This window comes from Phyllobates terribilis, unplaced genomic scaffold (assembly GCF_046119375.1).
Source record: "Phyllobates terribilis strain yellow unplaced genomic scaffold, ASM4611937v1 Scaffold_2__4_contigs__length_985480577, whole genome shotgun sequence".
Taxonomy (NCBI): Eukaryota; Metazoa; Chordata; class Amphibia; order Anura; family Dendrobatidae; genus Phyllobates; species Phyllobates terribilis.
The window spans coordinates 866,095,259-866,108,799 of record NW_027362762.1 but is presented as its reverse complement, the minus strand read 5'-3'; the positions used below and the strand labels follow the sequence as shown (position 1 = coordinate 866,108,799).

General features: G+C 42.6%; 1 protein-coding gene across 2 annotated transcripts in view; it reads right to left on the bottom strand.

The window, feature by feature from the left end:
• The window catches only part of CTPS2 (CTP synthase 2), a 235,292-nt gene that overhangs the window by 125,481 nt on the left and 96,270 nt on the right, over positions 1-13,541 (bottom strand). For both annotated transcript variants that reach the window (XM_073668039.1, XM_073668038.1), the window contains 2 exons: positions 11,333-11,395; positions 8,543-8,586 (listed from right to left, as the gene is read on the bottom strand). In XM_073668039.1, the coding sequence (XP_073524140.1) occupies positions 8,543-8,586; positions 11,333-11,395 (107 nt within the window). The remainder of the gene's footprint in view (positions 1-8,542; positions 8,587-11,332; positions 11,396-13,541) is intronic.

Sequence of the window (13,541 nt, the reverse complement as noted above, 5' to 3'; positions counted from 1 at the left end):
GATATTCTGCAAACGGTACAGGGAGTGGACTGCTGAGGACTGGGGCAAAGTCATTTTCTCTGATGAATCCCCTTTTTGATTGTTTGGGACATCTGGAAAACAGCTTATTCGGAGAAGTAGAGGTGAGCGCTACCACCAGTCTTGTCTCATGCCAACTGTAAAGCATCCTGAAACCATTCATGTGTGGGGTTGCTTCTTAGCCAAGGGAATCGGCTCACTCACAGTCTTGCCTAAAAACACAGCCATGAATAAAGAATGGTACCAGAATGTCCTCCAAGAGCAACTTCTCCCAACCGTCCAAGAGCAGTTTGGCGCCCAAAAATGCCTTTTCCAGCATGATGGAGCACCTTGTCATAAAGCAAAGGTGATAACAAAATGGCTCATGGAACAAAACATAGAGATTTTGGGTCCATGGCCTGGAAACTCCCCAGATCTTAATCCCATTGAGAACTTGTGGTCAATCATCAAGAGACGGGTGGACAAACAAAAACCAACAAATTCTGGCAAAATGCAAGCATTGATTATGCAAGAATGGAATGATATCAGTCAGGATTTGGTCCAAAAGTTGATTGAGAGCATGCCAGGGTGAATTACAGAGGTCTTGAAGAAGAAGGGGCAACACTGCAAATATTGACTTGCTGCATTAACTCATTCTAACTGTCAATATAACCTATTGGTACTCATAATATGATTTCAATTATATTTCTGTATGTGATATAAACATCAGACAAACACTAAAAAAAACCAGAGGCCAGCAGATCATGTGAAAATATAATTTTGGTGTCATTCTCAAAACTTTTGGCCATGACTGTACATGATGAGAGCCATCAGAGAGTATGCATGCCCTGCCAGAGGTTAGAACCTGCAATCTGCACACTCTGCAATTATTTAAATATTTTTTTTTTTATTAGTCAGGTTTTGAAAATATTTTAATAATTTTTGATCACTTTAAGAGAATCTGTCAACAGATTTTGATATGTAATTTAAGAGCAGCATGATGTAGGGGCAAATACCCTGAATTCAGTGATGTGTCACTTACTTGGCTCTTTGCTATAGTTTTGCTACAATCTCGGCATTCTTTGCTGTAGATGTGGCAGTACTCAGAATGCTGCGTATAACCCCACCCACAGCACTAATTGGCAGCTTCCAGTGTACACTGCGGATTGTCAGCAAGATGATAATCAGTAGTTGAGATGGAGTTACACAGATTAGCCTGACTGCCTGCACATGACACCTAGTCCTGTAGTGATAATCTCCTGCTGATTGTATTGAAACTACAACACACAGCCTATTAAGTGGCACATTACTGTAATCAAGCTCTGTTGCTCCATATTATGCTGTTCTCAGATTAAATAGAAAAAACCTGCTGACAGAGTCACTTTAAAAGCAAGTGATAGGTCTCTTTTAAATGCTGGTCACTATGAATCTGTTCATTTTGTGTCCCGCAAGGTGAGGGAAGGAACAAGTTTACAACGACAGTAAGAGGGGGAAGGAAGCCCAACAACTAGGGAAAGGGGGAGTGGAGACCACTAGGAAGATCTAATATCATCCTAAATACCCTATCATCCTTATATAGGTTCCGCACCTATCGCCGAGGAGGAAAAATAATCCCTGAATGTTCCTAGAGCTTGGCCCTAGGTAGGGATGGGACGGGGTGAACACTTGTAAGGCACCACTGTAACTAAAGACAACAAGGTAAACAAACAAAGGGGATACACTTGGCATTATCTCTCTTGCGTCTTTTCAAGCTAACTGTCCTCCAAGGGAAGTCCAAAAAAAACTAGCCGACTATTAGTACTCCAGGCATGGACAGAGGAACATAGAACTATACCCGGCGACTCTCTGGAGACACAGAGTTTTTAACTACCAAGCAAGGGTGTGTCAATTAGCAGTAGAAGGTGGAGATAGCTGCTTGGTCCTAAAGGAAGAAGGATATCACTACACTACAGAGATGAGAGGATCAAGAAGGTATCTGCAATGCCAAGCGCAGTGACCTTCTACAGCCGGATCAAGAGCCACTGTCTGTCACACTTGATACACCCATGACAGTACCTTCTTTACTACGAGTCTCCTCCGGACACTCAGGACCAGGTTTCTCAGGATGAGAGATGGGGAACGAAAAAAACAGCCTAGGGACGTTCACCTCTGATGCCGAAACCCACATCCTTTCCTCAAGACCATAACCCCCCCAGTGCTCCAAGTACTCTAGGGAATGACAGTGGAGACGAGAATCCACAATCCTCGAAATTTGAAACTCCAAATTACCATCAACCATGCAGCGGCAGGGTAGAGGACTCAAGAGGTTCTACATATTTCTTGAGCAGAGACCTGTGAAACACATTGTGGATCTTAAGGGCCTGAGGTAGCACAAGACGAAACGCTGGTGAGTTAAACATAGTAACATAACATAGTTTGTAAAGCCGAATAAAGACTTGCGTCCATCAAGTTCGACCTGTTAGTTCTGTAATTGCTAAAGTTGATCCAGAGGAGGGCAAAAACCCCAAATGATTTAGCCAATCTTCACCTGAGGAAAAATTCCCTCCCGACTCTGAAACCAGCCGTCAGAATAAATCCCTGTATCAACCTACTATTTTATTTTATTTTTAAGTATATGCTGAAATCTGCCTGGTATCTAGAAATGCATCCAGTCCCCGCTTGAACTGGTGTAGTGAATCTGACATTACCGTCTCCTCACTCAGTGAATTCCATATTCTCACTGCTCTTACCGTAAAGAACCCCTTCCTATGCTGGTGCTGAAACCTTTTCTCTTCCAGTCTTAGTGAATGCCCTCTTGTTACCGTAGTATCCCTCCTTTTGAACAAATCTCGGGCAAGATCTCTATACTGTCCCCTAACATATTTGTACACATTTATTATATCCCCCCTCAACCTTCTCTTTTCCAGGCTGAATAGTCCTAGTTTTGCCAACCTCTCTGGGTATTGCAGTCCCTCCATTCCCTTTATTAATTTTGTTGCCCTCCTTTGTACCTTTTCAAGCTCATTTATATCCTTTCTATATATTGGGGCCCATAACTGAGCACAGTAATCCAAGTGTGGTCTGACCAGTGCTTTGTACAGTGGAAGAACAATGTTCTCATCCTTTGCAGCTATACCTCTTCTGATACATCCCATTACCCTGTTTGCCCTTACAGCAGCGGCCTGACTTTGGGCACTCCAATTTAGTTTGCTATCAATCAAGATGCCCAAGTCCTTCTCCATCTCTGAATTCCCCAATGATTTCCCATTCAGTGAGTACTGGGGACTTCCATTTTTCCTTCCCATATGTATGACCTTACATTTCTCCTCGTTAAACCTCATTTGCCATTTAATGCTCCACCTACCCAGCTTATCCAAATCCCTCTGTAGGTCTGCACTGTCCTCTTTTGTATTAATTGTTTTACATAACTTTGTGTCATCTGCAAATATTGATATTTTACTATTTATCCCGTTGACTATGTCGTTAATAAAGATATTAAATAACATTGGGCCTAGTACAGACCCCTGTGGTACCCCACTAGTGACGCTTACCCAATCTGAGTATATTCCATTTATAACCACCCTCTGCCTTCTATCCTTTAGCCAGTTAGCTACCCACTTGCAGACATTTTCCCCCAGCCCCATCATTCTCATTTTGTATACCAACCTATTATGTGGCACGCTATCGAACGCTTTTGAGAAGTCGAGATACACGACATCCACTGGTTCCCCCTGATCTACTCGAGAGCTAACCTCCTCATAGAAGTCAATCAGGTTTGTTTGGCAGGAGCGATTCCTCATGAATCCATGTTGGTTCGGGATTAAAAGATTATTAGCATCAAGATGCTCCGTAATTGCCTCTTTAATGAAGCTTTCAAAAATTTTGCCCACAACGGACGTCAGACTCACCGGCCGATAGTTTCCGGCGTCACTTTTCGCTCCCTTTTTGAATATTGGCACTACATTCGCCTGTCGCCAATCAAGTGGCACAGACCCAGTCTCAACAGAGTCCTTAAATATAGGATATAACAGTCTGTCTATCACATTACTTAGTTCCCTTAGTACCCGTGGGTGTATGCCATCAGGTCCTGGTGATTTGTTTATTTTAATGTTACTGAGGCGTTTCTGTACCCCAGCTTGGGTTAGATTTGTCATACTTAGTGGAGGATTAAGCTTGTCACTTCTCATTTCTCCTGTTAGTTCTATTTCCTTTGTGAAGACAGCGATTATTTTATAGGAATCAATAAATCTAGGTCCCAGCTTCCAAGAAGGAACCTTGAACTTGATATTCCTGGTATACAACCACACAAACTCATTCACACATAGGTCTGGACCTGGCGAGCGTTTCCTGTCAGCCATATTTTTGTACCGGTCTCCCATGATCCTCACATTACTCTGAACTCCCCGTCCATCACACAGAGAGCGACAAAGCAAAACTGTTCCTCCTCAGGAACTCCCAAAGCCCCTCCCCCACTAAAAGTACCAAACTATGGATGGAAACCGTATGCACCAAAGAACAGTGACCTGCCAGTAGATTCTTGACGATGATTATTAATAGCAAACTTGGCCAATGGTAAGTAAGATGCCCAATCCTCCAGGTTCTCGGAGCCAAAACACCTGACGTAAGTCTCTAAATTCTGATTAATGCGCTCGGTCTGTCCATTCGACTTAGGATGGAAGGCAGTTGCAGCCCCAGTCGATTACAGAAAGCTTTCCAGAACTTAGAAACAAACTGGGTTCCCCGATCTGAGACCACATCGGAGGGAACCCCGTGAAGCTTCGCGATCTCATTTATAAATACCTGAGCAAGAGTCTTGGCATTCTAAAGTGTCGGTAATGCAACTAAGTGAACCATTTTACTGAACCTATCTACAACCACCAGAACCACAGTCTTGCCTGCAGATACTGGCAGAACAGTAATAAAATCCTTGGACAAGTGTGTCCACGGTCTGCTACGAATAGGTAGTGGAAGATGCGGACCAGACGGATGAGTATGTGATACTTAAGAACGTGCGCAAATACTACAAGCAGACATATGTTGAACCACATCCTGATGCAACCCTGGCCACCAAAAACGACGAGAAAGGAGGTCCTCGGTTGCCTTACCACCTGGATGACCAGCAAGCACCGAGTTATGATGTTTCCTAATTACTTTACAGCACAGATTAGATGGTACAAATAACCTCCCCGAAGGTCAGGAGGCAAGGGCGTCCTCTTGAGCCTCCAACACCTCACCATCCAGGTCAGGGTACAATGTCGAAAAGACTACCCCCTTCTGCAAAATCGGGGCAGTGTTCACATGGTCAACACCACCAGAGCAGCTCCGGGACAAAGCATCAGCCTTAATGTTTTTGATCCCTGTACGGAAAGTAACAACAAAATTGAACCTAGTAAAAAACAGGGATCATCTAGCTTGCCTAGGGTTGAGACGTTGAGCAAATTGAAGATATGACTAGTTCTTATGGTCCGTGATAACAGTAATAGGATGGACAGCCCCCTCCAACTAATGTCGCCATTCTTCGAACGCCAATTTATTCGCCAAAAGGTCCCCACGTCATAATTTCTCTCAGCCGAGGATTAATTTCTTGGAAAAGAATGCGCAAGGAGCCATTTACCAGGGGACGGACCCTGACACAACACAGCCCCAACCCCCACCTCCGATGCATCAACTTCAACGATAAAAGATTGAGAAACATTGGGTTGACTGAGCATAGGTGCTGTGGCAAAACAATTCTTTAGAGAGGAAAAAGTCTGCTGGGCGGCATTCGACCATTTAGGAAAATCAGACCCCTTCCTTATCATGTCAGTAAGGGGTTTCACAATTACTAAATAATTTTAGATGAATTACCGGTAAAAATTAGTAAAGCCCAGAAAACGCTGTAAAGCCTTCAGGTTCTCGGGATGGTCCCAATCAAGGACTGCACAGATCTTCTCCGGATCCATCCAAAAACCAGAAGATGACAACAGGTAACCCAAAAACTGCACCTCCTGGACGGCGAAAACTCATTTCTCTAGTTTGGCATACAGGTTGTTATCCCTTAATATCTGGAGCACCTGCTTAACATGCCCAAAATGTGTCTCAAAATCAGGTGAGTAAACCAAAATATCATCCAGATAGACCACCCCAAACCTGCCCACCAAATGATGGAAAATATAATTTATGAAATGCTGGAACACCGCGGGAGCATTGGTCAGACCGAAAGGCATAACCAGACTCTCGAAATGTCCCCCAGGGGTATTGAACGCCGTTTTCCATTCATCCCCTTCTTTGATTCTAACCAGATTGTAGGCTCCGATTAAATCCAACTTGGAGAATACCTTAGCTCTCACAACCTGGCTGAACAAATCTGGAATCAGAGGAAGAGGGTATGGATCTCGGATGGTAATTTAATTCAATTCCCAGAAATCTAAACAGGGACGGAGACCGCCATCATTTTTCTTCACAAAGAAGAACCCTGCCGCCACGGGCGAAGATGAGGGTCTGATATGTCTCTTCTTCAGACACTCTACAATTAAATCTTTCACGGCTTGTCTCTCAGGGCCAGAAGGATTATACAGTCTGGACTTTGGTAATTTAGCTCTGGGGGTCAGGTTAACAGGAGAGTCATATGCACGATGAGGAGACAAATCTTGACACCCCTTCTCAGAATAAACATCCTCAAAACCAGACAAAAACGCAGGTAAGGTCTCCATAGAGAGTGCAGAAAGGGAAATGTTTAAGCAGTTCTCATGGCAGTAATCTCCCTATTCAACAATGTCTCTGGATTGCCAATCCACTATCGGATTATGTTTCACCAACCAGGGTAAATCCAGTACAATCGGAGTGGGTAGGCCCTCCAGGACATAGGAAGGAATTATCTCATAATGAAAAGACATTATGTACAATCTGAGTCAGAGCTTTCTGTGAAAGTGGCGCTAAGTCGATGACATAAATATGAATGGGCTTAGCTAAAGTACAGCAAGCAAGCCCATGAGTTCTCACAAACTCAGCATCAACCATGCTGACTCCAGCTCCACTGTCTACAGAAATTTTCTCAGTCTTGCTCTCTAGCTGTCAGGACAAACCGAGAACTGCAGGTTGAAGACAAATTTAAAATTGTAAAGTGCTGCGGAATATGTTGGCGCAATAAAAATAAAAATTATTATTATAAATACACTTCCTGATTATCCAACTCCAGACTACCAAGGGTTAATCAAGTTTATTTTTGCTTAGGAATCGAGGGATAGGCCCCAATAAAATGTTCCTTTTTTCCACAAAAAAACACACACCCTTTTTCTTGCGGATCTCAGGGGAAAAATACGACGCAGATGCACCCCCCAACTGCATGGGTTCATCCAACTCCGCAAGTACTGGTTCACCCCCAGACAGCCACCCACCCCCACCCCGGCAAAGGGGCATTACCCCAAAAAGAGGGCTCCGAAGAAGGTAGTCTCACCCACCTATTCCGAAGGCGTCCATCAACACGTATAGCCAATGACAAGGCAGCCTCCAAGGACTCAGGGGTTTCATACACTGCCAAGGCATCTTTCAACCTTTCAGTAAGGCTCTGACAAAATTGGCTTCTAAGAGCTGGGTCATTTAATTTGGTATCGGCTGCCCATCTACGGAACTCGGAGCTGTACGTTTCCCCTGACCGATTCCCCTGCTGAAGGCAACGCAGCCTGGACTCAGCCAAGGAGTTTTGGTCAGGATCATCATAGATGAGGGCTAGAGCCCCGAAAAACCCCTCTACAGACTGGAGAAAAACAGAACCCTGTGGCAAAGAGAAAGCCCAGGATTGAGGATCTCATGGGCTGTCACACTCGATACACCCATGACATTTTGCTAGCATATAGCTTACTATGTCTGTGAATGTTGGACTGTATCAATCATGTCCCTGAGATTATGTAAAGTTTTCATCAAACTGGTAGGAGGCACACCCAGCGAATTAGAGTTAGCTTTAGATGTGGTAGTTCCTCTGGGGCCAACCACTGAGCTCCTGAAGACCAGTACATCACAGGTCTTGATACAGTTGGATCCTGGCTTTCCCTGTTTGGACGAAGCCCACCCCGTACCCTGGATCCCCTTGACCTACATGCAATCAATATAACTTATATGTCTGATAAAGGGTTTTCACCCAAAATGTTACATAATACAGTGCTTACCGTGGTGTATCTCCAAGTGCCTTTAGCTGTCCAGATCCATCACTCTGTATACTATGTATTTCAGTTATTTTGACGATATTTACAACATATTCATAAAGGTCATTAATACTATTCACTATTTTAATTTAAATAAATCAATTAGTGAGTGGTCTTTGTTTGGCACCAAAAATCCCACGATCCTCAGGAATAAGGATTTTGCTCTACTTCAGTGCTATTCACTGAAGCTGCACACACATGGACACATGGACGGCATCCTTACAATATGTCAGCAGCGGCCTCTATGTTCTGCTGATCAGAGGGGGTTCCAGGGTCAGACTCCGCCAAGCATGAATTAACTCCATGAATATTATATCCCTTTTATCAATCTTATTTCTTAAAATATTTTGGACTTGTGAAAAAAATGTAAACGGTTAGTTACTCACCACTGGATTCTTCGTATTTGGGTCAAACTCTGTAGAGTTTGCATCTATGCAAGAGAAAAAAAAATATTAAATTTAGGAAAATGTACACTATACCGTAGCTATATACCATAAAATGTTCATTATTAGTTTTATGTCTTAAGAAGGGATTTCCTATATATACATTTCACCTTATGTCAACAGATGATAAATGTTAGTCGATTAAGAGCTCCAGCTCTTAGACCACCACAAATAATAAGAGCAATACAAAGACCCCAGCCCAGTGGTCATGCATACTGCTGCTTCATTATAAAAATCAATGGGAGTGACACAAACAGCAGAAAGTTATTTGGCATCGGGTTATAGTATAGAAGCCATCCCCACTGTTTGGAACAATCTCTGGAAGGAATTTGCGTCTTTATTTTTTTTATTTGTGTTGAATATATAAATCATATGCAATAAGCTCCTAATAAGCTCACACAAGTGATCGGCATCCTTTCCTGTGTGACTGTATGTGCATAATCAGAAATGTCAATAAGGACCGCCCACTGGACTCCTAAGCACAGAATGAGGAGGAGTCAAAATGAATAGAACTATACTAAATCTTTTCCCACAACACCATTTGTGGATTTGGTCAGCTCCTCTTTTTCTTGGGATGAAAGTATGTAGTCACGCTATGTGACTGCAGATTTCTGAATCCTGATAGTCTGCTTCTTTCTGTGAGGTAAAACATTTATCTACCTGTTTTAAACAAGTTTTACCTCACAGAAAGCAGAAGCTGAGATCACAAGCTATCTTGTCTGTATACTCTCTTTTGCTGTCCTGTCTGTATACTCTCTTTGGCTTCTCTCCCCTGCCCAGGAGTTGTGGTATGATCAGACCATGTTCCTGCACGGTCAGACACATCCATTACACGGTACACAGCAGGGGCACATTTATAAGATTATCTCAGCACAGGAGCATTTTATTTAATCACATCCAATTGTGGAACTTATTATTATTCCAAGATCTATGGATTAAAATGCACTTTGTTCATGAGAAAACCACTTCAATGCTTCTGAATGCTGAGCAGCATACTTTAAAGCATTTTTTTAGGGTCTCAAGACACAGACTCCCACCAATCTGCAGGACATGTAAGTTTGGGAAAATTATATAAAAAAAATAAATAGGTATGCATTAAAGCTTTAGCAAACACAAGTCCTCTTCCTCTCTGAAGAGACATTTTGCATAACAGAAAGTAATGCTAATGCTTATACATTTTTGAGAATGACAATACAGTGCAGCGCTGCGGAGATGACGCCATGTGCCTCATTTCAACATTGTGCTAACAAGGTAAGTGACATTTCACTCATCCCTTTTAATGGCTACAGTGGAGGGTTTTATTAGACAGAGATAGTAAAGCTGCTCCAGTACATGTGATGGACGTTCTCTTCCATTTTATTTGACATTTAACTTATCTGAATTTTGTTTCGTAGGAAGACTGATCAAATATTCTGTAGTCTGGATGTGACAACGGGACAGGAGCAGTTATAAAGATAAATGCTCCTACTGATACAGGACCCACCACAATATACTTTTACAATAATCTAATTAATAAAGCTGTCCGATAAAGAAGACATAGATACAGTCTGATTTGGATACAATCGTGACTCTTTTTGATCAGACCTACACGTCTGACAACAGCCTTTTATAATTTTGTAATATAGTAGAGAACCCCTTAAAAATTAACACGTTCTCTTCAGTTTAATCCTCTCTCTATATATATTTTTGTTAATTCTGCGCAGTTACATTTTTTGTTACATTTCTTTAAATAGAAACTTTCTTCTAACATTTCTCCTTTTTTAACACATCTGCACAACACTGACTATAGAAAAAAAATGCTTCGTAAAACTGACAGAGAGTCACGTTTTTAGGGTGCTTCCACACTGCATTATTTGCCACGTTCAGTGTCCCCGTCGGGGCTTACGTCTGACCCCTGACGGGGCCTACCGGGCCATTGACTATAATCGTGCAGTATGTCTTGCATAATTTTCGGGCATATACACCTACTGGAGGTGGACACCCAGACGTAGCAGACTACGACAAAATCACTGAGTGTGCGGGGTTCGGACGTAAGCCCCAACGGAGCCACAGAACAAAGGAGAAAGGGTAGTGTGAAAGCAGCCTTATGCCTCATTCAGACATCCAATTTTTGCACACGAGTGCTATGCGTGTTTTTCACGGATAACACTCGTACCTGTGATATTCTATGGGACCATTCTATTGTTTGATTTTTTTCCTCGGACCAAGTAGTCCACAGCAAATATCAGAGAAATGTCTGATTTTGAGCTGAGAGTTGGATCAAAATCGACAATGCAAGTCAATGAGTCAGTGAAAAAATCAGACCATATTCGGACGACATCTGAGTGCAGTCTGATTTTCACAGACTCTCAGAATGGAGAAAGTGGAGAAATTGTTTTATATTTTAAATTTCTCAACGAACGAGAAAATCAGATGGACTACACTTTGATCAAACTCGGAGCAGAGTCTGATCAGAATAATCGATCCGATATTCTTGTACGTCAACAAATTGGACGTCTGAATGAGGCCTTAGACTTTGGCCAGTTTTACACAACCGTCATTCATGGTCAAAATATGGACCACCATGTCTGGACTGATAATGGACCTCCTGACCCAAACTTATCAGTCTCACGTATTCATATGAGGCTGTTGAGTTTGAGTCAAGAGACCAGATGCGATCCAGACATCACGGTCTATCTTCAGACATGTGAAATTGGCGTTAGATTCACCCCATCAAATAGTACAAATACTCACCTTTCCAGTTCAAACAATGTCTTGCAAATTCCACTACAGCCAACTGCATCCCCAAACACACACCTAAAACACAAGGTAAGAGTTACAAAAGTAAGAGGTAAAGAAGGTCAACCTAAAGGGGGTCTGGCAGCTACTATTCACTGCATAATCCAAGCACATCACTTTCTAGGGGACCTGGTCCTAAGAAAAATCCTACCATTACTCTTGGCTCTTTTTGCAGAAATAGTCCGTAATATGTGTTCAGTGCACTGTGGGTGGGGTCGCACTGCCTGATGCACTTTTCCTCCTACATGTTCTCAGGTTCTCTCTGCAAACTCTTCAATGATTCACAGTGCTCGCTGCACAGAAATCTTGCACGTGCATCAATCAGGGCATGCATAGAAAAAGTGCTTCTCCTGGAGATGGTCTGCTCCCTGATGTGCTGATACACTGATTTTTGCTCCATGCACGGAATTGTAGTAGAGACAGTTCTGGCTTATATGAAGCCAATTAGTGAAGAGCAGGGCGGACATTGCCTGAGGACGTAAAGGAGGGAATAATCCCTACACCGGCTCACCAAGAACCTCCTTAGCATATTAAAATGAAAGACAATTTCTGCAAACTGAGCCAACAGATTTTTAAAGGTAGGATTTTCCTTAGGGGAAAGTTCTCTACAAGATACAGTAATTAAATAGCAATAGATTCATTAGGTACATTATTATGTATCAATCTAAGTCATATTACATCCAACCAAGTGGAAAGAGGCAGTAATGCCACTCCAACAGATATATTAAAGCAAAACGACAAAGGAGTTTTGAGGCAAAATAGGGGGTAAACTTTATTACACTATTAAACATCAACACACACATAATTAAAAAAGGATAACAAGCCAATAGCCAAATCCTTGGTGACACAAAAATATGATATAACGTTGTATATTATACCCATTAAAGGCTAGGGTCCTTACAGGAAGGGTGAAGATAGGAGAATCAACAGAACAAGAGGCATAGTCTAGTGTGTGATAATATAAATTGTAAATGTCACTATGGACATAAATACCGCACACTCTATACCCGCTGTTACAGTAGATAGTCACAGTCCTGCATAAATAAATGTTGCACCTTACTCATAGTGGACCCAGTCACGGTCACTCAAAGGAAAGAGAGGAACCTTACTGACGTCACCGCTCGTCACTGCCGCTGGTTCTCACTCTCCTCTCAGTGTGTTCCGGCGGCCGTGGTGAGCGGTCATGGTACTGATGTCACCGCTCATCACAGCCTCCAGATGTAGCAGGGTCAGGGATCGTCGTGGATCACCCATATTATGGATTTACGGCGGACCCTGTGGATTAATTTTTTTGCTAATAAATGGGTAAAAGAGAGTAATTGTCTGGGAGTGCTTTTTACAATTAAAGGACTTTTTCTGTGTGTGTGTTTATTTCTTTTGACTACGGGGTTAGTAATGGGAGTGTCTGACTTTCACCTCTCCATTACTAACCTATGGCCTTGATGTCAGCAGACATTACACTGCTGACATCAAACCCAAAACCATTGGGCACCAGGGCAATCAGGAAAAGCCGAGGCTAAGTGCCAGAATTGGCGCATCTGATGGATGCACCATTTCTGGGGCAGCTGAGGGCTGGTGTTATTAGTCTGGGAAGGGGCCAATATCCATGGCCCCTTCCCAGCCTATTAATATCAGCCTGCAGCTGTCTGCTTAGCCTTTGCTGGTTATTAAAAATAGGGGGACCCCACGTAAATTTTTTTTGATCCCCCCTTTTTAATAACCAGTGAAGGCTATACAGATGGGCTGTGAGCTGTTATTGATAGACTGGGAAGATCCATGAATATTGGCCCCTTCCCAGAATAATAACACCAGTTCACAGCTATCTGCTTTACCTCAGTTGATTAGTAAAAATAAGGGGGCCCAAGTCATTTTTTCAATTTTTTCATTAATTTATTTAATTATTAGCTTAATACAAGTACAGAAAACTACAAACGCAAAGCACTGATTATATGCATCTCACTGACATATATCTATCTATTCTATTCTGACAGTTCGGGCTGTGCATTTTCTGTACTTGGCTGATAAAATGTCAGTTTTCCTTAGAGCTGTGTGCATAAATAATGGACGTCACACGCTTGGTCCGTGTGCCTTGCGATCTTTTTCTTGCACCCAATGACTTGGATTGGCGAGTGCAATTCGATTCTCGCAGACAATAGCAGCATGC